The sequence below is a fragment of the Lithobates pipiens genome, unplaced genomic scaffold (assembly GCF_037356315.1).
Source record: "Lithobates pipiens isolate NorthernLeopardFrog02 unplaced genomic scaffold, aLitPip1_a1.2 Scaffold_13, whole genome shotgun sequence".
NCBI lineage: Eukaryota > Metazoa > Chordata > Amphibia > Anura > Ranidae > Lithobates > Lithobates pipiens.
Window position 1 is genome coordinate 193,231,533 of NW_027507718.1, and position 24,254 is coordinate 193,255,786.

Consider the following 24,254-nt stretch of genomic DNA (forward strand, 5'->3'; position numbering starts at 1 on the left):
TAAAGCATCAAGTGATAATACCATCATGATGATTTGGGAAAAGTGCTTACTTTCCAAGAGTACCCCGTCCTTTAGGTTGCTCCTTCATCCATTTCCACAAGGGATGTGCACCATCTCCAGTGACCTCAATCTTGCCTGAACATGTCAAATTTTACATTATAGGATGCTGCAAAGTCTTTAATTTGAGCTTCATCCCCCAGGTTCCTTAAAGAATAAAAAATTATGAAAAAAAAATAAATGTCAGTTTCACTTTTTCTTTTTCAAATAGTTTTTTTGGGTGTGTTTTTTCACTCAGTCCTGGTGTTGATGCTCACAATACAAACTCAAAAACACACCACACACAAAATAAATAACCCCCCCCCCCAAACCACACAAGAGCTGCCATTTTCGTTCACAATTGTATAAGCCAAGAAAATTGCAAGTTGTAGTTTGAAAGTAGCAAAGTCAATTAGAGATAACAGCGTGCCTTGTCAGTCTTTCAACATGTCTGCTCTCATCTGCTGTCTACAGTGCACAAACAGTACTTTGAGCAGAGATAATGTGGGAGTGAAGGAAAGGTCACATTGCAAAACATCACACCCATTTATGCTTAAAATAATGTGAAAAATCTGCCATTACTGGCCAATTTAGGACAGGATACATGGGGTGGGTGTGGCGGCATTCTGAGCCCTGGACACTTGCCAGCCATTCAGCATCTAATCCATGTTTGCAGTTTAGCCTTAAAGAACTACAGGCAAAAACGTAATTGTCAATTGAGTAAGGGAGTGTCATAACACATTGGGTTTTAATCTGGGATGAGAGCGAGTGAGCGAGCAAGTGGATCTCCTTAACGGGCACACAACAGTAAAGAAATCCTGTCAGGTTATTTATTATACTTTAATAATGAGCAGTGAACAATGGCCACAAAAAAATAAATAAATAAAAAAATAAATAAAAAAAGTAAGTTGCATTTACTATGTCACATGCCTTAAATGCCCACGTTTACTATATTAACTTATCAAAAAAAAAATAAAGTAGTTTACTATACCTGCTTTCCAAATTGATTGCAGGGAAACCCGAGGATGTGTAACCTTTCTCAGCATATTTGGCGTGCATTTCTACAAGCTGAGTGTAGTTTACAAGGTGTTTTCCCTCACTTAGATGCTACATTGACAATGACACACACATAGCCCCTGTGGAAAGATCAGTCAGTCATTTAGTACAGTGAAAACCCATAAAGTTAAAAACTTAGTTCATTAATAGGCCATATTCACCCAGCACAAAATGCTCTGCAAAAAACTAGACAGGCTTTAGCTGGATGTTATAATTTGAAAATTTTTTTGTTAAAGGAGGAAAAGTAAAGGAATAGCATCCACTGCTTCTGCTAGAGGATCCCAGTACCTGGAGGTAAAGGATTCCATTTTGGTAAAAATTAAAAGTTGGTGTTGCACTCAAAGACATGAATATATCAGTGCATGTTTCAATATCAAACTGACATGTATAAGCAGATCAAATACTTATTTAAAAGTGATCAGTGCAATGATGGCAAAATAAAGTGACTGCAGTGTGTTGAATAATCAGAACAGCATAATGCATTAAATAGAAAAATTCATAAAAAAAAAAAAAAAAAAAAAAAAAAAAAGAAGAATCCATATGTATGCAAGTGCAAATGAGTCACAATCCGCAAGTAATGAGGTCTTCCAACTGGGAAATTGTTTACCAACATCCTACACTATACAGCCTCTTTATATTCTCCCCACTTACTTGATTTGGCATACTGAGCGGTGCTCGGCTGATCATCTGGCCCAGGCATAGGATATCACTCACACCCCCTTCTCACTACCTGTAATGGCTTTGAGACAGGAAGTCAAAGTAAATCTCCCTGATGGGAAGATGGCAAAAATAAACCGTATAGACCTCCCCTTACTCTATCCAAAAAGCAAAAAATGTTTTGCTTATAGTTCTAATTTAACTTGGTGGAAAAAAGTAGACAGCGAGTCCCATCAGTCAAAGACTGAGCAAACTCAGATTTAGACAGACTCTGCAGGTGATTGTTCAGAAATCACTAAGGCTGCAGCAAATCAGATATACAGTCTGCAAGAGAATCCACAAGAGTGCGCTTGTGATCTCTTCCATTAGGGTCACCTAGTATCTAGATGATTTGGATGACAGAGTCTTGCATAGCTGTGGTTTAATACCACAGTTGAATGGGGAGAGGTTACAGCCACACCTGATAGAGCTGAAAACCAGACCTGGATAGACTCCAGGAGTAGAAGGCAACATGACATTAGGCTGCAGAGGTCAGCGCATCCATTGGAAACACTGTTGGCAGCCCCTGAGCCATTGGTTTAAGTGAGCGGGGGGGACCCAGTACAGCAAGACTGTTGCAACTGCTTGGCAGTAACATATAGGAGGATATTTAAAAAAAAAAAAAAAAAAAAAAAAAAAAAAAAAAGCAGGCGAGGGTCAGATGGTCAAAGGTTACCACAGTCACTGTAGGAGAGCAGGTGGGAGTCAAACCAAGACCCCCCCCCCCCCCCAAAAAATTATACATACATACAAACATAATGGCCCAGCAGCTGAACTCAACCCTCCTATGTGTAAACTGGATTAGGTTTTTTTTTTTTTATCCAAAAAAGAAGTTGGGGAATCAAGGATGAGGGGCAGGAGCTGTGCAACATGCTCCAAAAAGGTGAATGTGGTCTTTAAGGTATAAGCAAGCCAGTAGGCAATTCCACCTGCTGACATCTCACATATGCAAGAAACAAAATATGAGAACAGCGACATAAGTTGAACCTGTTATTTCTCTAGGGAAACTACATTGCCATCAATGTCAGTAGCGGAAAATTCATAAATGGTCTTCGCACTCTTCCAGTCATCCACCTGGGCACACTGAAACAAACAAACAATCACTATATTTAGATCTCATGAACAGAGCTGCTATAATATCAAAAAGACATAAAACCCACTTTGATAAGCCACCAAAGGCTTTTGTAAAAGCCAGGTATTCAGTTATAAAATTTGCAGAATCACAATGGTGATGTACACAGCCCATGCAAAGAAGAGCTGTAGCTATTCAGCAGATCCACTACATGCTGCCTGCAGAAAGCTACAGTTGGGCAGTTACAGGACCAGACACCCTGGACTAAGGAGTACATGCAGCTGGGAATTTTTATATATAAGTGTACACATGTGAATGCGCTGTGCTAATCAAAATTAGTGCGTACATTCTCTCTCTTGAATGGGCTTCCTTAACCACCTCAAATACAGGGCACTTACACCCTTCCTGACCAGACCAACTTTCAGCGCTCTCACAGTTTGAATGACAATTACTCTATCGTGCAACACTGTACCCATATGAAACTTGCATCCTGCCCCCCCCCCCCCCCCTCCACACACACACATCTTTCTTTAATGGCATTTAATCACTAGTGGGGTTTTTATGCTATAAATAAAAAGACGTAAATTTTGTGAAAAAAAAATAAAATAAAAAAAGAGCCTTTGTTTCGGTCATAAAATTTTGCTAATTGGTAATTTTTCCTTCATAAATTTTGGCCAAAATTTATACTGCTACACATCTTTGGTAAAAAATAACCCACATTAGTGTATATTTGGTCTTTGTGAAAGTTAGAGTCTACAAATTGTGGTGCCAATTGCTGAAAATTGATCACAACTGATCAGGTGTACAAATACCCCCCAAATTACCCCTTTTTAGAATGTAGACATTCCAAGGTATTAAGTAGCATGGTGAGTTTTTTTTTTTTAAGTTGTCATTCTCCCCCCCCCCCCCCCCCCCCCCACAATTCTTTGCAAATTTTTTTTTTTTAACAGAATTGTCATATCAGGTTATTTCTCACACACAGCATATGCAACAAATTACATCCCAAAATACATTCTGCTACTCTTCCCGAGTATGGCGATACCACATGTGTGAGACTTTTACACAGCCTGGCCACATACAGAGCACAAACATTGAAGTGGCACCTTCAGACGTTCTATGAGCAAAAATTACATCTCATTTCACAGCCACCCATTACACTTTTGAAGGCCCTAGAGTACCAGGACAATGGAATTGCCCATAAAAATGGCCCCATTTTGGAAAGCAAACACCCCAACGTATAATCTGTGAGGTATAATTAGTCTTTTGAACGGGTCATTTTTTTTTCCCCCAAAAGTTTTTGGAAAATAAAAAAAAAAAAAAAAAAAAAAAAACACTAAGTTGTCAATTTTATAAGCACATTCCCCGTTTAAATTGGAGGACGTCATATGACGCCCTCCCGCCACAAGAGCTGCGCCGCCTGGCCGTCATTTGATGGTCGGCAAGTAGTTAAAGCTGAACTATGGGAAAAGTTCTCCCCTGTCCAAGCTGCCTGGGTTAACTGCTCATTTATGACTAGGGAGACCAGGTAAAGCAGTTTTACTTGCTTGATCCTCCACACTGTTAGACTGATCCCTCCACCTGAACTTCACGACTAATGCAGGGAATATAGCCATGCACTGGACTTAAGGACACAAAAAGGACAATCCACTGCTTGAACATGGGGGGAGCATAGTTTGATTTGTAGTGGAGGACCAGGCAAGAAAAATTGATTTTACCATCCCCTAGACTAAAAAAGAACATTTAACAGTGTGGGCACAGCCCCACTGCAAGGGAGGACTTCCAGTTTTCCCCAGAGTTGGGCTTTAAAATCCATGTATAGATATTTTTGTATACCAACATCGGATGAACCAATGGAAGTATGCATGTGCCAAACTTGGCCTGTGGAAACCGGAAATCATTGTAGTAGGCAGCATTACTACAGTGATTACCACTAGCTTCCCCCAGCAGCTGCCCTGCTGCTTCAACCAGTAATAAACCCAAAAGTAAAAAAACACATCGCAGCTTACCAATTCTTAATGGCTGTATTCGTTTTTTAGGCTTGCCCATAGAGCAGTCCGTGTCTGCTCTGCAGACAAAATGTGTCATCCACCCCTTCTACTCCAATCAGCAGGGGATCTGTGAGCTGATCAGAACAGAATTTGCCCCATGTGAAAGGGGCCAAAAAAAAAAAAAAACACCCACCAGCCACATTACATCTAATGATTGGCAAGCTGCAATATATTACATTTTTGATTTGGGGTTTAATATCACTTTAACTACTTAACAACCGGCCCATAGCCGAATGACGGCTACAGGGCAGTTGTTTAACTCTGGGAGGCCGTCATATGACATCTTCCCAGAATTCTGCTCTCGCACGCCCCCTGGGGCACGCACTCAAGAGCATCCGTGACCGCCGGGTCCACAGGACCTGCCGCATCACGGTAAACGGCCGCTCATCGCGGCTGTTTACCACGTGATCGCTCCGTCAAATGACGGAGTGATCACTTGTAAACAAACCGACGCCGGTCCCTCCCTCCCTGTACCGATCGGTACCCACATCGCTGCTCACTGAAAATTAACCCTGCAACACCCACCAATACCCTGCAATGCTCTGCAACGCCATACACATCCCCCCCCTCCCGCCGGTGCTTCTACCGACTCGCCAATACGATCAAAGCCAGAATCTTTTTTTTTTCCCCAGGCTTCCCAGCTTAGAGGAGAGATGTGGGGTCTTATTGACCCCATATCTCACTGTAAAGAGGACCTGTCATGCCATATTCCTATTACAAGGGATGTTAACATTCCCTGTAATAGGAATAAAAGTGATCAAAAAATGTATTTTTGGGGAAAAAAAAAAAAAAAGTCAAACTAAAATAAATAAAGTAAAATGAATAAAAAAAAAAAATTTTTTTTGAAAGCGCCCCTTTCCCCATGTGCTCGCATGCAGAAGCGAAAGCATACGCAAGTCCCGCCCACATATGAAAGCGGTGTTCAAACCACACGTGAGGTATCGCTGCGAACGTTAGAGCGAGAGCAATAATTCTAGCCCTAGACCTCCTCTGGAACTCAAAACGTATAACCAGTAAAAAAAATAAAAAATTTTTGAAGAGTGGCATGTTAGGTATCCATTTACTCAGCGTAACTTCATCTTTCACATTATGCAAAAATTGGGCTAACTTCAGTTTTTTTTTTTAAGCACAAAACTGTTTTTTTTCACAAAAAATAAATAAATAAATAAATAAATAAAAGCATTCGAAAAATTGCAACGACCACCATGTATTCTCCAGGGTGTTTGCTAAAAAAAGCATATATAATGTTTTGGGGTTCTATGTAATTTTCTAACAAATAAATGATGATTTTTACATGTAGGAGAGAAATGTCAGAATTGTCCTGGGTGCTCCAGAGCGCCTGATGGCGCTCCCTGCATGTTGGGCCTCTGTATGTGGCCAGGCTGTGTAAAAGTCTCACACATGTGGTATCGCCATACTCGGGAGTAATAGCAGAATGTGTTTTGGGGTGTAATTTGTGGTATGCATATGCTGTGTGTGAGAAATAAACTGATATGACAATTTTGTGAAAAAAAAAAAAAAAAGTAAAAAATAAATCTTGATTTTGCAAAGAATTGTGGGAAAAAATGACAACTTTAAAAAACTCATCATGCCTCTTACTAAATACCTTGGAATGTCTTCTTTCCAAAAAGGGGTCATTTGGGGGGTATTTGTACTTTTCTGGCATGTTAGGGTCTCAAGAATTGAAATAGGCAGTCAGTACTTCAGGTGTGATCAATTTTCAGATATTGGCACCATAGCTTGTGGACTCTATAACTTTCACAAAGACCAAATAATATACACCGATTTGTACTTATTTTTACCAAAGATATGTAGTAGTATAAATTTTGGCCAAAATTTATGAAGAAAAAATTACTAATCTGCTAAATTTTATAACAGAAACAAAGAAAAAAAAAATAAAAAAAAAAATTTTTTTATTTTAAAAACAGAATTTTCTGCATTTTTTCTTTTATAGCACAAAAAAATAAAAAAAACCCAGCGGTGATTAAATACCACCAAAAGAAAGCTCTATTTGTGTGAAAAAAAAAAAAAAAAAAAAAAAAAAAAAAAAGACAAAATTTTCATATAGGTCCAGTATTGCATGACTAAGTAATTGTCATTCAAAATGGGAGAGCACCGAAAGCTGAAAATTGGTCTGGTTATTAACCACTTCAGGACCGCCGTATTGCCAATGTACGTCAACACAATGGCACAGGCAGGCACAATCACGTAAATGTACATGAATGCCTTCTAGCGGGTGGGGGGTCCGATCGGACTCCCTCCCGCTAGATACGGCGGTCCCTTTCGGTGCCGGAGCGATCGGCGATGAGGGGATGGCCGTTGGTTTCCGCCCATCCCCTCTCGATCGCTCCTGGCCAGTGACGAACTTCCTCCCCTGTGAAAATGTAAACACAGGAGGAGGAAGTGATGTCACACTCCTCGTGGCGGTCTTTTTGAACCAGACAGCGAGGAGTGAAGACGTCCAAGTAAGTGCACCAACAGTCCACTGACACATAGGTACACATTTCACCCCAGTCACCCCCCGATCACCCCCCCGATCGGCCCCCCGCCCCCCCCAGTCACAGTGTCACTAATGCAGTGTTCATTTATTTATTGATCACTACATTTAGTGTCAGTTGTGACTGTAAAAAGTGTCAGGGCAGCTAGTGTTAGGCCCCTTTAGGTCCAGGGTAGCCCCCCTACCCCCCCCTAATAAAGGTTTAACCCCTTGATTGCCCTCCCAGTTAACCCTTTCACCCTCTTTTACCAGTGTCCCTAAGCGATCGTTTTTCTGATCGCTGCAATAGTGTCACTGGTCCCGCTAGGAAGCTAGTTTTTTTTTTTTTTAGGTTCAACGCCAGGTTTTTATACCGTTAGGTACCCCGATATATAACCTAATAAAGGTTTTAACCCTTTGATTGCCCCTAGAGTTAACCCTTTCACCAGCGATCGCTGCATAAGTGTCACTGGTGACGCTGGTTAGCCAGTTAGTTATTTAGGTTCCCCGTCAGCTTTTTATAAAGCTTCAGGTACCCCCATATAAATACCCAATAAAGGTTTTAACCCCTGATTGCCCTTAGTTAACCCTTTCACCAGTGATCACCGTATAAGTGTTACGGGTGACGCTGGTTAGGTAGTTCGCTTTTTATAGCATCAGGGCACCCGCCATTTATTACCTAATAAAGGTTTAACCCCCTGATCACCCGGCGGGTGATATAAATTTGGTTTTAGGGTCAGAAAGGGTCTGCGTCGCCCCAGGCAGTGCTAGGTTAGTGCCAGCACCGCTAACACCCACGCGCAAAGCATACACCTCCCTTAGTGGTATAGTATCCGAACAGATCAATATCTGATCTGATCAGATCTATACTAGCGTGCCCAGCAATTTAGGGTTCTAAAAAAAACGCATTGTTAGCGGGATCAGCCCAGATACCTGCTAGCACCTGCTTTTTGCCCCTCTGCCCAGCCCAGCCCAGCCCACCCAAGTGCAGTATCGATCGATCACTGTCACTTACAAAACACAACACACATAACTGCAGCGTTCGCAGAGTCAGGCCTGATCCCTGCGATCGCTAACAGCTTTTTTTGGTAGCGTTTTATACAGTCGCTGACAGGCTAGGTGCTTTTTTACCTGTGAGTCTCACTACTGTACCCCTAAATTTAGAGCCCAAAATGGCAAAGCGAAGGTACACTAGTGAAGAGGCCTACACGTTTCTGAGCATGACAGATAGTGAAGAGGAAGACACTGATCTGTCAGATTCAGGCTCAGAATACGAACCTGTAGAGGACAGCGCCTCCATGTCAGATAGCTCTGACGACGAAGAAGAGGTCCCTGCTATTGTCAGGCGTACCCGACCCCGATTTTCTGATGTTGTTGAGGTGCAGGAACCGCAAGTCCCTCGTATGGAGTATAGAGCCAGTACTAGCGCCGCTCATCCTTTTGGTGAGCTGGCAAGCACCAGCGGCCTAGTACACCCTGGACGTACATCCAGCACTGCAGTATCACGTGGTGACGTGGCGAGTCCCATAAGTGCAGTTCAAGCTGGCGAGGTGGCAAGCACAAGTAGTGTCCCGCTGCCACCAAGAAGAAGACAAAGACAGGCCCGTCGTACCCATAGTGCCCTTCCTGCAGAATTCGCCTATCCCAATTGGGTGCCCACCACTTCTGCAGAACCTGTACTTCCCCCATTCACTGCCCAACCCGGTATTCAGGTGGATACAGATGATTTTACGCCACTCGATTTTTATTCTCTGTATCTCACGGAAGATCTCTATAGATCTATTGTGGACCAAACCAATTTATATGCTGGTCAACGCATCGCCGCTAATCCCCAGTTGCCGTCTCTTGCCAGAGATTGGAAACCAGTTACGGTTTCCGAATTTAAGAAGTTTTTGGGCCTTTCCCTCAACATGGGCACACATAAATTTATGCGGATGCGGGCTTATTGGTCCACGCATCCGGCTGACCACATGCCCGTGTTCTCTAACTCCATGTCCAGGAAACGATACGAGCAGATCTTGCGGTTCTTGCACTTCAGTGACAATGAACTTTGTCGTCCACGTGGAGACCCTGAATACGATCGGCTCTACAAAATTCGGCCCCTCATAAACCACTTCAACCAACATTTTGCAGACTTGTTTACTCCCCAAAAAGTTGTCTGCGTTGATGAGTCCCTGGTTAAGTTTACTGGTCGCTTGTCATTCAAACAGTACATTCCCAACAAGAGTACCAGATACGGGGTCAAGCTCTATAAGTGCTGTGACAGGGCCACAGGCTATGCATGGAGCTTTATGGTTTATGAGGGTAAAGATAGTTACGTAGAGCCGGAGAACTGCCCTGATTACATAGGAAGCGCTGGCAAGATAGTGTGGAAATTGGTGTCACCCTTATTCGGAAAGGGGTACCACTTGTACGTGGACAACTATTACACCAGCGTGCCACTGTTTAGTCATTTATTTGATAATCAGATTGGAGCATGTGGCACCGTGCGACCTAATCGCCGGGGCTTTCCCCAGCGGCTTGTAGATTCCCGTCTTAGGCTGGGGGAGAGAGCCTGCTATCGGTGTAATAATTTGCTCACTATGAAGTGGAGGCATAATAAGAATGTTTTCGTTCTTACCTCCCTTCATGCAGACACGACGGTCCAAATTTCTACGGCGACTGGTATTGTGGAGAAACCCCTCTGTGTCCACGAATATAACAAAAATATGGGAGGGGTGGACCTCAATGACCAGATGTTGGCGCCGTATCTAACTTCCCGTAAGACCAGACGCTGGTACAAAAAAGTGTCTGCTTACTTATTTCAATTGGCTTTGCTGAATGCGTTTGTGCTATACAAAACTTCAGGCGGAACATTAACCTTTCTTTTCTGCCAAAGAGAGGTTGTCACAGAGCTTCTGTTTCCAGACGGTTCTGTACCTCACCATTCCCAACCAAATGCAGTAAACCGGCTGCATGAGAGGCATTATTCTTATGTCCTCCCGAGTACCCCTACCCAACGAGCCCCCCAAAAAAGATGTCGTGTCTGTAGCAAGCGCGGATATAGGCGTGACACCCGTTCTTATTGTCCACGCTGTCCTGGCAATCCTGGTCTTTGTCAGGGTGAGTGTTTTGAACGCTACCATGAACTAGTGAAGTATTAGCGTAGGGTACAGCATTTCACAGGCTAGGCACACTTACACAGGGTCTCCCAAGATGCCATCGCATTTTGAGAGACCCGAACCGTTACAGTTACAGTTTACAGTTCAAAAAAAAAAGTGTATAAAAAAAATAAAAAAAATAAAAGTAAAATAAAAAAAAAAAAAACAAAAAAAATATAAAATATAAAAACCAAAAATAGTTGTCGTTTTATTGTTCTCTCTCTCTCTCAAATTTTTTATACTTTACTGTTTACTGTGTTATTGTTAACCATTTTTCATGTTTTCAGGTACGCCATTCAGCTGCAGCGTGGATTTATTTATCTTGACAGCAACAGCGTTTGCTCCCACGATACATAAAGCCGCGACTCCAGTGCTGTAGGAGGTGATTTCACCACCACAGTTAAAAAAGAGCATATATGCCGAAGCATGGGGGCATAAGGGGTGGAGGAGCGATTTTGCTCCTAATGCCGCGTACATACGGTCAAAATTCCGACGGAGGGCTTGCCCGTGGAAAAGTTTGAACGTATGTACGCAGCATAACTTTTTTGCGGGAGGATGCCCCCATGCTTCGGCATATATATATATTTTAGGCACAGGTTGTGTTAAAAAATGTTTTATTTTTTACTGTTTTTTTTGGCAATTGCTTTGCAGGTATGGTATGGTAAGGTTTTACTGGGATGTTACTTTGTTTTAACGTTAACCATAATTTGCTTAGCAGGTACGCCATTCAGCTGCAGCGCGGATTTATTTATCTTGACAGCAACAGCGTTTGCTCCCACGATACATAAAGCCGTGACTCCAGTGCTGTAGGCGGTGATTTCACCACCACAGTTAAAAAAGAGCATATATGCCGAAGCATGGGGGCATAAGGGGTGGAGGAGTGATTTTGCTCCTAATGCCGCGTACATACGGTCAAAATTCCGACAGGGGGCTTGCCCATGGAAAAGTTTGAACGTATGTACGCGGCATAACTTTTTTGCAATTCCACATATAACCATGGCATGTGTGAGCAATATATCATTTAGTGACAACTTTTTGTACATTTTTTTTATTTTTAGTCATTATTCAATCCCTTAGGACAAAAAAAAATAAATATTCAATGGGCTCAACATACCCATCAGCAGTTTCCTTGGGGTGTCTACTTTCCAAAATGGGGTCATTTGGGGGGGTTTTGTGCCATCTTGGCATTTTATGGCCGTCAAAACTGTGATAGGTAGTGATAGGTAGTGAGGAGTAAAATAAAAAAATTATGCCCTTAGAAATCCTGAAGGCGGTGCTTGGATTTCGGGGTCCCGTACGCGGCTAGGCCCACACATGTGGTATCCCTGTACTCAGGAGAAGCAGCAGAATGTATTTTGGGGTGTCATTTCACATATGCCCATAGCATGTGTGAGCAATATATCATTTAGTGACAACTTTGTGCAAAAAAAAAAAAGTTTGTAATATTCCCGCAACTTGTGGCAAAATATAAAATATTCCATGGACTCAACATGCCTCTCAGTAAATAGCTTGGGGTGTCTACTTTCCAAAATGGGGTCATTTTGGGGGGTTTTGTGCCATTTTGGCTTTTTATGGCCTTCGAAACTGTGATAGGTAGTGAGGGGTGAAATCAAAAATTTGCACCCTCAGAAATCCTGAAGGTGGTGATTGGTTTTCGGGATGCCGTGCGCAACTATACTCCCAAAAAGTCCCACACATGTGGTATCCCCGTACTCGGGAGAAGTAGCGGAATATATTTTGGGGTGCAATTCCACATATAACCATGGCATGTGTGAGCAATATATCATTTAGTGACAACTTTTTGTACTTTTTTTTTCTTTTGTCATTATTCAATCCCTTAGGACAAAAAAAAAAAAAAATATTCAATGGGCTCAACATACCCATCAGCAGTTTCCTTGGGGTGTCTACTTTCCAAAATGGGGTCATTTGGGGGGGGTTTTGTGCCATCTTGGCATTTTATGGCCGTCAAAACTGTGATAGGTAGTGATAGGTAGTGAGGAGTAAAATAAAAAAATTATGCCCTTAGAAATCCTGAAGGCGGTGCTTGGATTTCGGGGTCCCGTACGCGGCTAGGCCCACACATGTGGTATCCCTGTACTCAGGAGAAGCAGCAGAATGTATTTTGGGGTGTCATTTCACATATGCCCATAGCATGTGTGAGCAATATATCATTTAGTGACAACTTTGTGCAAAAAAAAAAAGTTTGTAATATTCCCGCAACTTGTGGCAAAATATAAAATATTCCATGGACTCAACATGCCTCTCAGTAAATAGCTTGGGGTGTCTACTTTCCAAAATGGGGTCATTTTGGGGGGGTTTTGTGCCATTTTGGCTTTTTATGGCCTTCGAAACTGTGATAGGTAGTGAGGGGTGAAATCAAAAATTTGCACCCTCAGAAATCCTGAAGGTGGTGATTGGTTTTCGGGATGCCGTGCGCAACTATACTCCCAAAAAGTCCCACACATGTGGTATCCCCGTACTCGGGAGAAGTAGCGGAATATATTTTGGGGTGCAATTCCACATATAACCATGGCATGTGTGAGCAATATATCATTTAGTGACAACTTTTTGTACTTTTTTTTTCTTTTGTCATTATTCAATCCCTTAGGACAAAAAAAAAAAAAATATTCAATGGGCTCAACATACCCATCAGCAGTTTCCTTGGGGTGTCTACTTTCCAAAATGGGGTCATTTGGGGGGGGGGTTTGTACTGCCCTGCCATTTTAGCACCTCAAGAAATGAGATAGGCAGTCATAAATTAAAAGCTGTGTAAATTCCAGAAAATGTACTCTAGTTTGTAGACGCTATAACTTTTGCGCAAACCAAAAAATATACACTTATTGACATTTTTTTTACTAAAGACATGTGGCTGAATAAATTTTGCCCTCAATGTATGACTAAAATTTAGTTTATTCGATTTTTCTTATAACAAAAAGAAGAAAATATCATTTTTTTTCAAAATTTTTCGCTCTTTTTCCATTTACCGTATATACTCGAGTATAGGCCGACCCGAATATAAGCCGAGGCCCCCAATTTACCCCCAAAAAAACTGGCAAACTTATTGACACGTGTATAAGCCGAGGGTGAGACATGCCTGTCCATCCATCCCTGTGTGTCCGTCCATCCCTGTGTGTCCGTCCATCCATCCCTCTGTGTGTGTGTGTGTGTGTGTGTGTGTGTGTGTGTGTGTGTGTGTGTGTGTGTGTGTCCAGCCTACCTGTGTCCCGAGCCTTGCCTCCTTGCCTCCGTCCCGTGCCGTGCCTTGCCTCCGTCCCGTGTCGTGCCTTGCCTCCGTCCCGTGCCCTCTTCGTCGGCGCCTCGGCGGCCATTGTAAAATTCAAAAGCCGCGCCTCCGCCTTCGCCTGTGATAGGCGGAACACTGAATTTCCCAGCAGCCTGTGTTCCGCCTATCACGGACATCGTATCATCCTCGTCCGTAGTACGAGGATGATACGATGTCCGTGATAGGCGGAACACAGGCTGCTGGGAAATTTAGTGTTCCGCCTATCACAGGCGAAGGCGGAGCCGGAGGCGCAGCTTTTGAATTATAGAATGGCCGCTGTCTGTCTGCTCGACACGCTGATCGAGCGGGCAGACAGCGATGACTCGAGTATAAGCCGAGGGGGGCACTTTCAGCCTCAAAAAAGAGGCTGAAAATCTCGGCTTATACTCGAGTATATACGGTATATGGCAAAAAATAAAAATCGCAGAGGCAATCAAATACCATCAAAAGAAAGCTCTATTTGTGGGAAGAAAAGGACGCAAATTTCGTTTGGGTGCAATATTGCATGACCGCGCAATTACCAGTTAAAGCAGCGCAGTGCGAAATTGGAAAAAGACCTCTGGTCCTTAAGGTATTTATTGGTCCGAGGTGGTTAATGGTGTTTAAGTGCCCAGCGGTTAAAGTGGTTGTAAACCATTACAGGCCACTTTGACCTACAGGTAAGCCTAGATTAAGGCTTACCTGTAGGTCCATGAAATATCTCCTAAACCTACACAAGACAGGCACAGCAGCACGCAGGCTCACTGAGGGGGTTTACTTCTTTAATGAACACAGGAGTTGTTCACTCTGCACAGGCGCCATTCAGAGAACCCTTCACTTTTTAATGAATACAAAGAATTCTAATTGGACGAGGTGAACAACACCCCACCTCCATCTTGTGGAGAGAGCACTTTGTTTTTTTCCCCCTCTGCAAACACCACAGACGAAGCAAGTGACCCGTGTTCACCAAGCAGCCACTTGGTGCCTACTACAGTCATTTCCAGTTTCCATGTGATGAGCAAATGCATAACGGGGGGGGGGGAAGAGGGAGAGGGAGGAGATCTGTGCCTAAATGGACACAGGGAGCCTCCATAGCAAGCCGCTTGCTGTGGGGGGCACGCGACAGGAGGGGCCAGAAGAGGGACCCAAGAAGGAGGATCTGGGCTTGAACCAATGTAAAATATGCAAAAACTGGATTTTTAAAACAGCTTACCTGTAAAATCCTTTTCTTTGATGTACATCAGGGGACACAGAGCCATAGTAGTTACTATGTGGGTTATATATCGGACCGACAGGTGATGGACACTAGCACGCCCCTAAGGCAAGGTGTGTACTCTATATAACCCCTCCCACTACTGGGGGTCCTCAGTTTTGTAGCCAAGCAATCCAAGAAGGGAGGGACCTCTGTGTACCTTGATATACATCAAAGAAAAGGGATTTTACAGGTAAGCTGTTTCAAATATCCTGTTTTCTTAAATCAGGGGACACAGAGCCATAGTAGTTACTATGTGGGATGTCCCATAGCAATGGCAACTGAAGGGAGGGAGACAAAAAAAAAATAAACGCCTAACACAGGAAGCCAGAGCACTCATACTGCAGTACACTGCGCCCAAAGGCAATAGCCTCATGGCCTTCAATATTGATTTGATAAAATCTATTAAACATATGAACCTATGACTAAGTTGCGGCCTTACAGATCTGAGCCATAGAGGCCTGATGATACACCATCCAATAGGCACTAATCGCCCTGGATGAGTGTGCTCTAGCATAAGGAAGAATTTTCTTAAGTCGAAGCTTGAAATCCAAATCCATTTGGAAAATAGTAGATGTAGACACTGCCTGTCCACACTTTGGACCTTCTGGCAGTACAAACAAAACATTTGTTTTGCAAACCTGAGCAGTCGCCTTTAAATAGACTCTGATCGCTCTTACTACATCAAGGGAATGTAGTGCTTTCTCTTCCCTAGATTGAGGCTCTGGGGAGAAAGAAGCAAGAATAATATCTTGGTTTAAATGAAAAAAACCTGTTACCACTTTTGGTAGGAATTCAGGATGAGGACGACAAAAATAAAAAAAAAGTGGTGATAGGCAAGATCCTCTAACTGGGACCATCTCCCCTGGACAGAATCTTCCAGGGCTGCTCCCCAGCCTAGAAGGCTGGCATCTGTTAACACCTTACAGGATAAAGATTTTCCCTTTTGATGGATAACAATCACCAATTTAGGCTCTGACTTCCGTCGGGAGCTAAGTGTATTGGAAACAAACAAGGCCAGAATCTTTATTCCAGACTGACAGGATGGCATTCTGAAGTAGTTTGAGTAAAACTGCACGCAAGGCCACCATTTCCCCTAAAAATCTCCTGCACAGTTGAATGGATGGAATTTTCCTTTGTCATAAGCTGAATTAGTCCTACAATGGAACTGATTGTCTGGGGTAAGAATACCTTCTTCTGTATGACATCTATACTTTACTTGTGACCAACAACTTAGACACTGGTGAAAAAAATAAAAATCTGAGGACTCCCAGTAGTGGGAGGGGTTATATAGGGAGCACGTGCCTTGCCTTAGGGGCGTGCCAGTGTCCATCACCTGCCGGACCAATATATAACCCACATAGCAACTATGGCTCTGTGTCCCCTGATGTAAGAAAATAAATGATCCTATATCTAAACGGTTGTTTAAAAATAAGCATCAACAGTACAAAGGTTTGGGGGGGAAGATGCACACATCATGGCTACCAGCAAGCAAATTAGAGCCATCTAAAGCCTGCTAGCAGCAGGTTTAAAAATAATCTGCATTGCCATTAAGATTTTTATAGACGTCCCCTTCATTTTTATTAACCACTTCCGTTCCAGAAGGTTTTACCCCCTTCCTAACCAGGCCATTTACGATACAGCACTGTGTTGCTTCAACTGCCAATTGTTGACATGCAACACTGTACCCAAATGAAATTCATGTCTGTCCGTCCACCCCCGTCCTACCCACACAAACAGAGCTCTCTGGTCATTGTTAAGTGTGCTCCTAGGGAGTGTGGGGGAAAAGACTAATTCTGCCTTTCCTATCAATGATCATGGGTGGCCAGCAGCCAGACCCACTGATTGGCTCCTGCTGTGTCCAATCACAGCAGGACTTGGCTCCGGCGGCAAGCACCCCAGAGCTGATTTGAGGAATTACATACTAAACCTTTTTTAAACATGCACACTTGCCTCCTCTGCAGTTGGTTTTGCACAGATGCACTCCCCTTTGGGAGGGACACCCGTGCAGTTGTGCTCCCGAGTTCTGCGTCTGTTGACACAGACAGAAGGCTCAAGTCATTAGATTTGATTAACAGCAGCAACTAATGGCTGTGCTGCTACAAATCTATCCAATCAGGACACTGGGCAGAGCTGGTGTGCTCATTCCTGTAATGGGAATTACGGGGTCAAGGCAAGTAAAAGGTGGGCTGGCTGCAGGAAAGGAAGTTTTTCACCTTCAAGTATTCTAAGCTGAAAAACACTCAAGGGTTTACAACCCCGTTAAAGGCCTCCCTGCCATAGAATATGTACATGGGGAAGTCCTTAAGTGGTTAAGGCAAGCTGTTCCCTAGGGGACAAAGTACAAGCATTACTTTGTCCTATTTTAACGTGTGCTGCAGAAGGCTATCTGTAAGGTTGGACAGGCACCCCGCCTCCCCCCTCCATGGCTGTCAGACAACACCTAGCAAGGTGGCAAATGAGGTTTAATGTCCATAAAAAAAAAAAAAAAAAAAAAAAAGGGGGGGGGGGGGGGTGGGAGAGATCCATGTCAGACCTTACAGATATACCTAGACAGCACATAGGAAGAGGGCACAAAGTAACGCACACTCATGTTGCACGGAGAAAAAAAAAAAAAAGGCCATTAAATGGGCCCTAAACAAATCATGAACCCTTCTATTAAATACTAATATGTTTATATAAAGTTATTGAACAGAAAGGATGCATACAAAAGGCCAAAATGTATACCTTTGGTTATATACGCTCAGACAGTTTGAAATCTGATCCCTTACATCTGCAGTAATTACATATTCAAATGTCTAGGTCTTTATACGCTGAACAGCGCATTTCCCGACAGGATACCTAGGTGAATTTATGGAAAATGCAGACAACATGCCAACCCATTAATCTAAAAGCTCACGCATGTTCAGTTTCAACATTACTAGCTAGTCATCCTCTCAACAATCATTCTTCTCCAACCTTCTTCTGGTAGATCTGTGCAGATGTACAAGAAGAGAATTACCCCTTACCAAACACCACTTTTCCCATGACAGGCCTATAGTGCCAATAGTGTGATGGGTCACTTGATACTTAACAGGAGATAAAAATGTTCAAAGGACCCTAGTAGTGCATGCTCTCCATGGCATTTGTGAAGGAGTCATGAAAACCATTCCCTGTAATTACGTCTGTATTTCATAATTTATACACACAAAGCACCCCATAGAACAGCAATTAGTAAAGCTGTAGTAGGTGGGACAAATGCAATAACTGTGTGCGCATCACAGAAAAGTTGGATTTTTGACTTACCGTAAAATCCATTTCTCTGAGTTTGACAGGCAGCGCTTCAATTTCAGAACCATAGGGTTACACTACAGGAGTAGACCGAAAGGGGAAGAAAATAAATAAATAAAGAAGAAGGGGAAGGAGTAGGCATCAGGGGAGCGTCAGACCAGGGGATGCTTAAGACCACCCAGGCTGACACCTGGCCCATTCCTGCTCAACCCCCCACCCCGTGAAGGAAGGCCAGAATCAGAGCCACCGAGAAAGAGGATGAATGCCTGGAGACTCACACCAGGATATATGCGCTTTCCACATCTGGGGAGGTAGAATCTCCTAGAAGGTAGACTCCCTAGCCATCAGCAGCATCAGACCTGCAGGACCTGGCTTATCACAGCTAGGCCATTAAAACCAGCGACTAAAGCAGGATGGAAGAACAGCCCTTGGGCCAGTAGATCCTTCCTGAAAGGCAGTCTAAAAGGAACATCAGTGACCAGGCGCACCAGGCCGGCATACCCAGACCGACAGAACCCATCCTGAGCCAATAGACTGACCAGAATGCCCATGGCCATGATCCTGCACAAAAGCCACAGCAGAAGCTGAAGAGGAGGAAAGGCGTAGAGCAAACGTTACCAGCCCCATGGTCCACCAGAGCATCCTGTGACCTTGCTAGAAACCTTTGTACCATTCTGTTGAGCCAGGATGCCAACAGATCTACCTCAGGAGTGCCCCAGAGACATATCAGATGAAAACATGGCCCAGTGAAGGACCCACTCCATGGTCCAACCCTAGCCGACAGGCAACAACCTGTCAGAAATTTACACTCCTGGAATGCACACGTCAGAGAGGGCCGGAAAGAGATGTTCCACTCCCCAGAGGATAGTGGCAACTGCCAACGCCCTACTTGGCCCGCCCTGGTGACCATCATAAGCCACCGCCATTGCATTGTCCGACTGGATCTCTGTGCCCCCACCCCAGTTGATCTATCCATGATCCAGACACAGTCTGATCACTAGACGTTCCAGGATATTGCTCAGACGATGGTGGAATCTGGACTACCTGTGCAGAGCCCAGTCCCAGGACACCTTCCCACCCGGACAGACTGGCATTGGTGGTCACCCTGTTCAATACAAGGGGAGAAAGGATTTACCCCACCAAAGAACTGGAGAGCAAAGCCACCAGACCAGGGAACCTCTGGTTTCCTGGCTCAGCCGAATCCAATTGTCCAGAGACCTTGGGCACTTGTTCCATTATGCCAGGAACTCCCTGAAGGAAGCTGGTATGGAACTGTGCAAATGGAAACTCCTCAAAAAAAGGTAGCTACAATCAGACCCAAACACCCACATGCAGGTCTGCCCACCTGCCAGGCAACAGTAAATGGGGAAAAAAAAAAAAAAAAAAAATTCTAAATTGCAGCATGCAACATCTGGCATGTGTCCAGGGGAATTAACACCCTGGCCAGAGCTGAAGCCCGGGTCAGGCTCAGATAATCCAATGTTCTAGAAGGGGCCCAAAGCAGGCTTCAGATAGTATAGAAGTCAACTGAAATCTGTCAAGGTCTGTATAGGAACTACGTCGCTCCTCGGGGTAGTTGAGGACTCACAGAAGATCGTCCAGGCAGCCCAGGACCGCAACCTCCCCCATCGATATAACCACACCAGATCCGAGTCCAACACCTCGTGAACACCAAGGAGAGGTGGCAAGACCAAAGGGCAACACTACACTCTGATAATGCTTAGCACAACGGAGGAAATGCTGGGTGGTCAGGGCACTCGTGATAGATCAATAGAAGTCAGAAAGTCCCCATGATGAAGGGGTCCGACCACCGTCCATCCTGTACCCACACCAGGCAGGTCAGGGCCTTGAGTTCCAGAATTGGACGTACAATGTTGTAAACCCACTCTCATCATTTCTAAATTACTTCCATAGTGCTGACCTCTATAAGGCTATTACATGCCTCCTGCGTGTATCCCCATTCCTTACCTGTCAAATCTCCCTTTTAGCTGCTTGGAACCCTGGATTCTGTGGGGAGGTTGGTTGTCCAGGGCTTGGTGGGTGGAGTTGTGATGTCAGAAGACTCTCCACCCACTTCCCTTGGCCAGGCATCAATATTTCTTAGGCTGCTTTCACACTGGGGTGTTGACAGTAAAGCACTGCCTTTTTACCATTGTTTTTACAGAGATTTTCAGGTGCTAGCGGGGCGCTTTTAACTGCCCCACTAGTGGCCGAAAAAGCATTAAAACGACCTGCAAAACACCGCTGAGGTAAGTATGGGGCTGAGTCACACAGAAAAAATAAAAAAAATAAAAAAAAATCTGCCTTTACAATCACTTTAAATCCTTTTATTGGCCAGAGTAATAATTTATTCTGGCCTCTGAAATTAACGCTCAAGCTCTAAATGTGCCTAATGTTAACAAGCGTCTTTCTGCCAAAATGCCTTTACAAACTTGTTAACCGCTCGTTAGCTGCTGGTTTACCAACATACATATCCAACAGAAACATGGGCCTAATGTCTGCCTTTTCTTTTTGAACCAGCCATTGTCTCCCGCACATTTGACCTGTGTGTACCCGAGTTTAGTCTAGGGGCGCAAGGGAAAGCGGCACTTACCTGATCCTTTAGAAAACCACCTTCCCCCACGTCCAATGGTGAACTGTTCCTGCCGTCCTCATGTTCAGAGCCAGTTTATTGGCATGACGACATCAGGAACAGTTCATTCACAAGATCGCTAGCGTGCTGGGGAGGAGTAGCCAGGAGGGGTGGGGACCAGTCTTCCAGTCAGCAGATCAGATAAGTATATCTCCGTAATCTACTATATCAATGGTTCTCAACTCCTGTCCTCAGGGCCCACTAACAGGTCAGGTTTTATGTATTACCTTGGGGAGATGCAGCCTAGAATACTGCAATCACTGAGCAGCAAATGATATCCCCCCGTGATTAGGGTTGCCCCCCCATGCCTTTACAACGCAAACAGAGGTCCTGTGGCCGATTAAAGAGGAAGTAAAGGCTATAAGGAGAAAAAAAAAAAAAATATTGCAACCTGCAAGGCAAAGGCATAATGAGCTAGTATGCATAGCATTATGAATAACTTACCTGAGATCGAAAGCCCCCGAAGCGGTCCCTCATCTTAATCTTCACCGCTGCCATGTATCCCGGGTCTCGCTGCTCCAGCACTGCGATGACATCACTTCTGCGCATGGGAGCCGAGACGAGCGGCATATCGCAGTGATCTGCGGCCTGCTCAGTGTGCTGCTGTCTACGGCGCATGCGCCGTTGACAGCGGTGCCTGTCTTTTTGCAAATATCTCCTAAACTGTATAGGTTTAGGAGATATTTCTTGGACCTACAGGTAAGCCTTAATCTAGGCTTACCTGTAGGTGAAAGTGGTTTGTAAGGGTTTACAACCACTTTAAGCTGGTAATTAAACTCACTTGTTGCCTTACCTGCATTGAATTAGCCTCAGAACCTGTGTAATCCATGTGTTCGGGTTTAAAGGGATGAGGCAGCAACCCTATCTGTGATGTATTTTAGTTATCTTGCAAACCTGGCCTGTTGGCGGGTCCTGAGGACAGGAGTTGAGAACCACTGTACTAGATGAAAACGAGCAGTTAAAACATGCAGTGCAGGCACAGCCCCACTGCATGGGAAGATCCAATTCTTTAGGCCCCTTTCACTGCGATTTGAAAATTGCATGATTTAGCAGCGATTTCAGAGAATGCCTATGTAAACGTGAAGTCTATGGACCTCAACGTGCAGCAGTCAGACCAGAGTAGTGCAGGGACTACTTTGAAGTCAGTGCAAATTGAAGTTGCACAGATATGAAGGGTACCCTTTGAAAATCATGGGGTACGACTTGTCCTGCAAGTGCAAAGTCGCAGGACAAGTGTGAAATGGGACTTAAGTAAAACTGGGTGGCACAGACAGAAGCAGAGGGTGGAAAAAGGAAAACAAGGAGTGCTACAGTCTCATTCACATAGGTTGAATTATGCAAGCCAAAGCAGATCCTACATTTTTCACAATCAGCCTTGTGCAACAAAAAAAAAAAAAAAAAAAAAAATAGCACTGCAAGCGTTACATATATTTTGTGTGAATTGGGGCTAAAGTCAAATGAAAAAAAGGTAGAAAAGTGACGTGTGAGCTGAAGGCAGCCCTGGCAGTGCCAGAGGGTACCTAACTGGCATTCGGTTAGAATGAACACATGACAATCACCCAGCAGAATCTTCATAGTCATGTAACCATCCTGACCTGGGATTACCATTCAGCAGGATTAGGGAGGGGATTACCCAGACTATGTAATTGTAGGGGGGTATATATATATATATATATATATATATATATATATATATATATATATATATATATATATATATATATATATATATATATATATATATATATATATATAATACACACCAATCATTGCTCTAATCGGATTGGACAGCGTGACCTCCGTCCACAATAAATCAGTGTGCGCACTGGGGGTTACAAGTCCTATCACATGGCATACGGGAACGTTGGACTCACGGCACTGCTTATCTAACGAGCTCGCTGTACAGTATATAGACGTGCGTGTATATATACACATAAATACGTGTGTGTGTTTTCGGCTGTTTCCCACATCCACAAGGTCACACAGAGGTCAGGAGACACACCGAAGGTAACGTTATACGGAGACCCCGCTAACACCCACGCTTCTCATTCTTACCATTGTTCGCCCACGCAGCGCTCCTGTCGCAGCCGCTACCAGAAGTGAACGTTTAGCGCTGACACACAGCACTTTCAACATGGCACCACCAAGCCCCGCCTCCTGTACCAATGTTTAGCCTATCGGAGGTGATTGGGCGAGTCCAACACGGACAGCGGCGTTCATGAGGGAGGGGCGGGGCAAGGTCTAACAGAACTGCGTGCTGAGGTTGTGTGGAGAAGGAGGCCGAATTCCCATAGATACGCGACTACTAGTATTGCGCTCCATTCTCTGGGTATGCTCGCAAAAATGGCAGCTAATGATTATACTTTGCTGTCACATGAGCTGGGACTATCCTGTGTCGGTTGGTGCTTCTTTAACCACTTCGGTCCCGAAAGGTTTACCCCCTCCTTCCTGACCAGGCCACTTTTTTGGGTGATATGGCGCTGTGTTACTTTAACTGCGACGCTGTACTCAAAATAAAACTGACGTCATTTTTTTCCCCATAAATAGCGCTTTCTTTTGGTGGTATTTGACCACCTCTGCGATTTGAATTTTTTTGCACAAAAGGCAAAAAAAATAAAATAAATATATATATATATATATTCACTTTCTGCTATAAAACATCCAATAAAAAAAAAAATCGAATTTCTCCTTCAATTTAGGGCAATATGTATTCTACATATTAAAAATGGGGGGAGGGGGGAAAAAGGGAAGAGGGTGGGACTTTAGATGAAGCACACAGCAAGTAAAAAAGTTGGTCAAGCGACTAGAAAATGACATTTATTCATATTTCATAATCGATAATCCACCATAAAACATTTTGGGCATCAAGCCTCTAACAAACATTTTGGGCATCAAACCTCTATAAGGTGGATCTTAAATAGACATACAATGTATAAAAATGTATCACAATCCGATAGATTTTAACATTTGAAAAAAGCAGCAATGACAATTAATGCATAAAGTACACAGAGTGATAGTAAATTATATTGAATACACATAAAATCAAATGATGTCTTATTATTCCATGATTAATGTAGAAATTAAAAAACGATAAAGGCTCGACGCGTTTCGCGGCACGACAACCACTCATCAGGAGCAAAATCATGGAGTAAATCTAAAAAAATTAAATAAAAAATGAACAAAAGATAAAAAAATTAAATAACAAAGATTGAATAAGAAATATAAAAGGAAGAGAAGTATAATTTTATAATTAATGAGAGCTATGCATCCAACTCACGTCTGCACCCACACACCAGCAGATTAGCATCGAGGAT

General features: G+C 43.6%; 1 protein-coding gene across 1 annotated transcript in view; it reads right to left on the reverse strand.

Moving 5' to 3' along the window:
• The window catches only part of GPX4 (glutathione peroxidase 4), a 33,864-nt gene extending 10,710 nt beyond the window's left edge, over window positions 1–23,154 (reverse strand). Inside the window, 7 exon segments of the mRNA XM_077476059.1 lie at window positions 51–136; window positions 138–204; window positions 1,023–1,068; window positions 1,071–1,119; window positions 1,121–1,175; window positions 2,780–2,871; window positions 22,996–23,154. Of these exon segments, the coding sequence (XP_077332185.1) occupies window positions 51–136; window positions 138–204; window positions 1,023–1,068; window positions 1,071–1,119; window positions 1,121–1,175; window positions 2,780–2,871; window positions 22,996–23,076 (476 nt within the window). The 5' untranslated portion in view covers window positions 23,077–23,154.
• Between the last annotated feature and the right edge of the window lie 1,100 nt (window positions 23,155–24,254).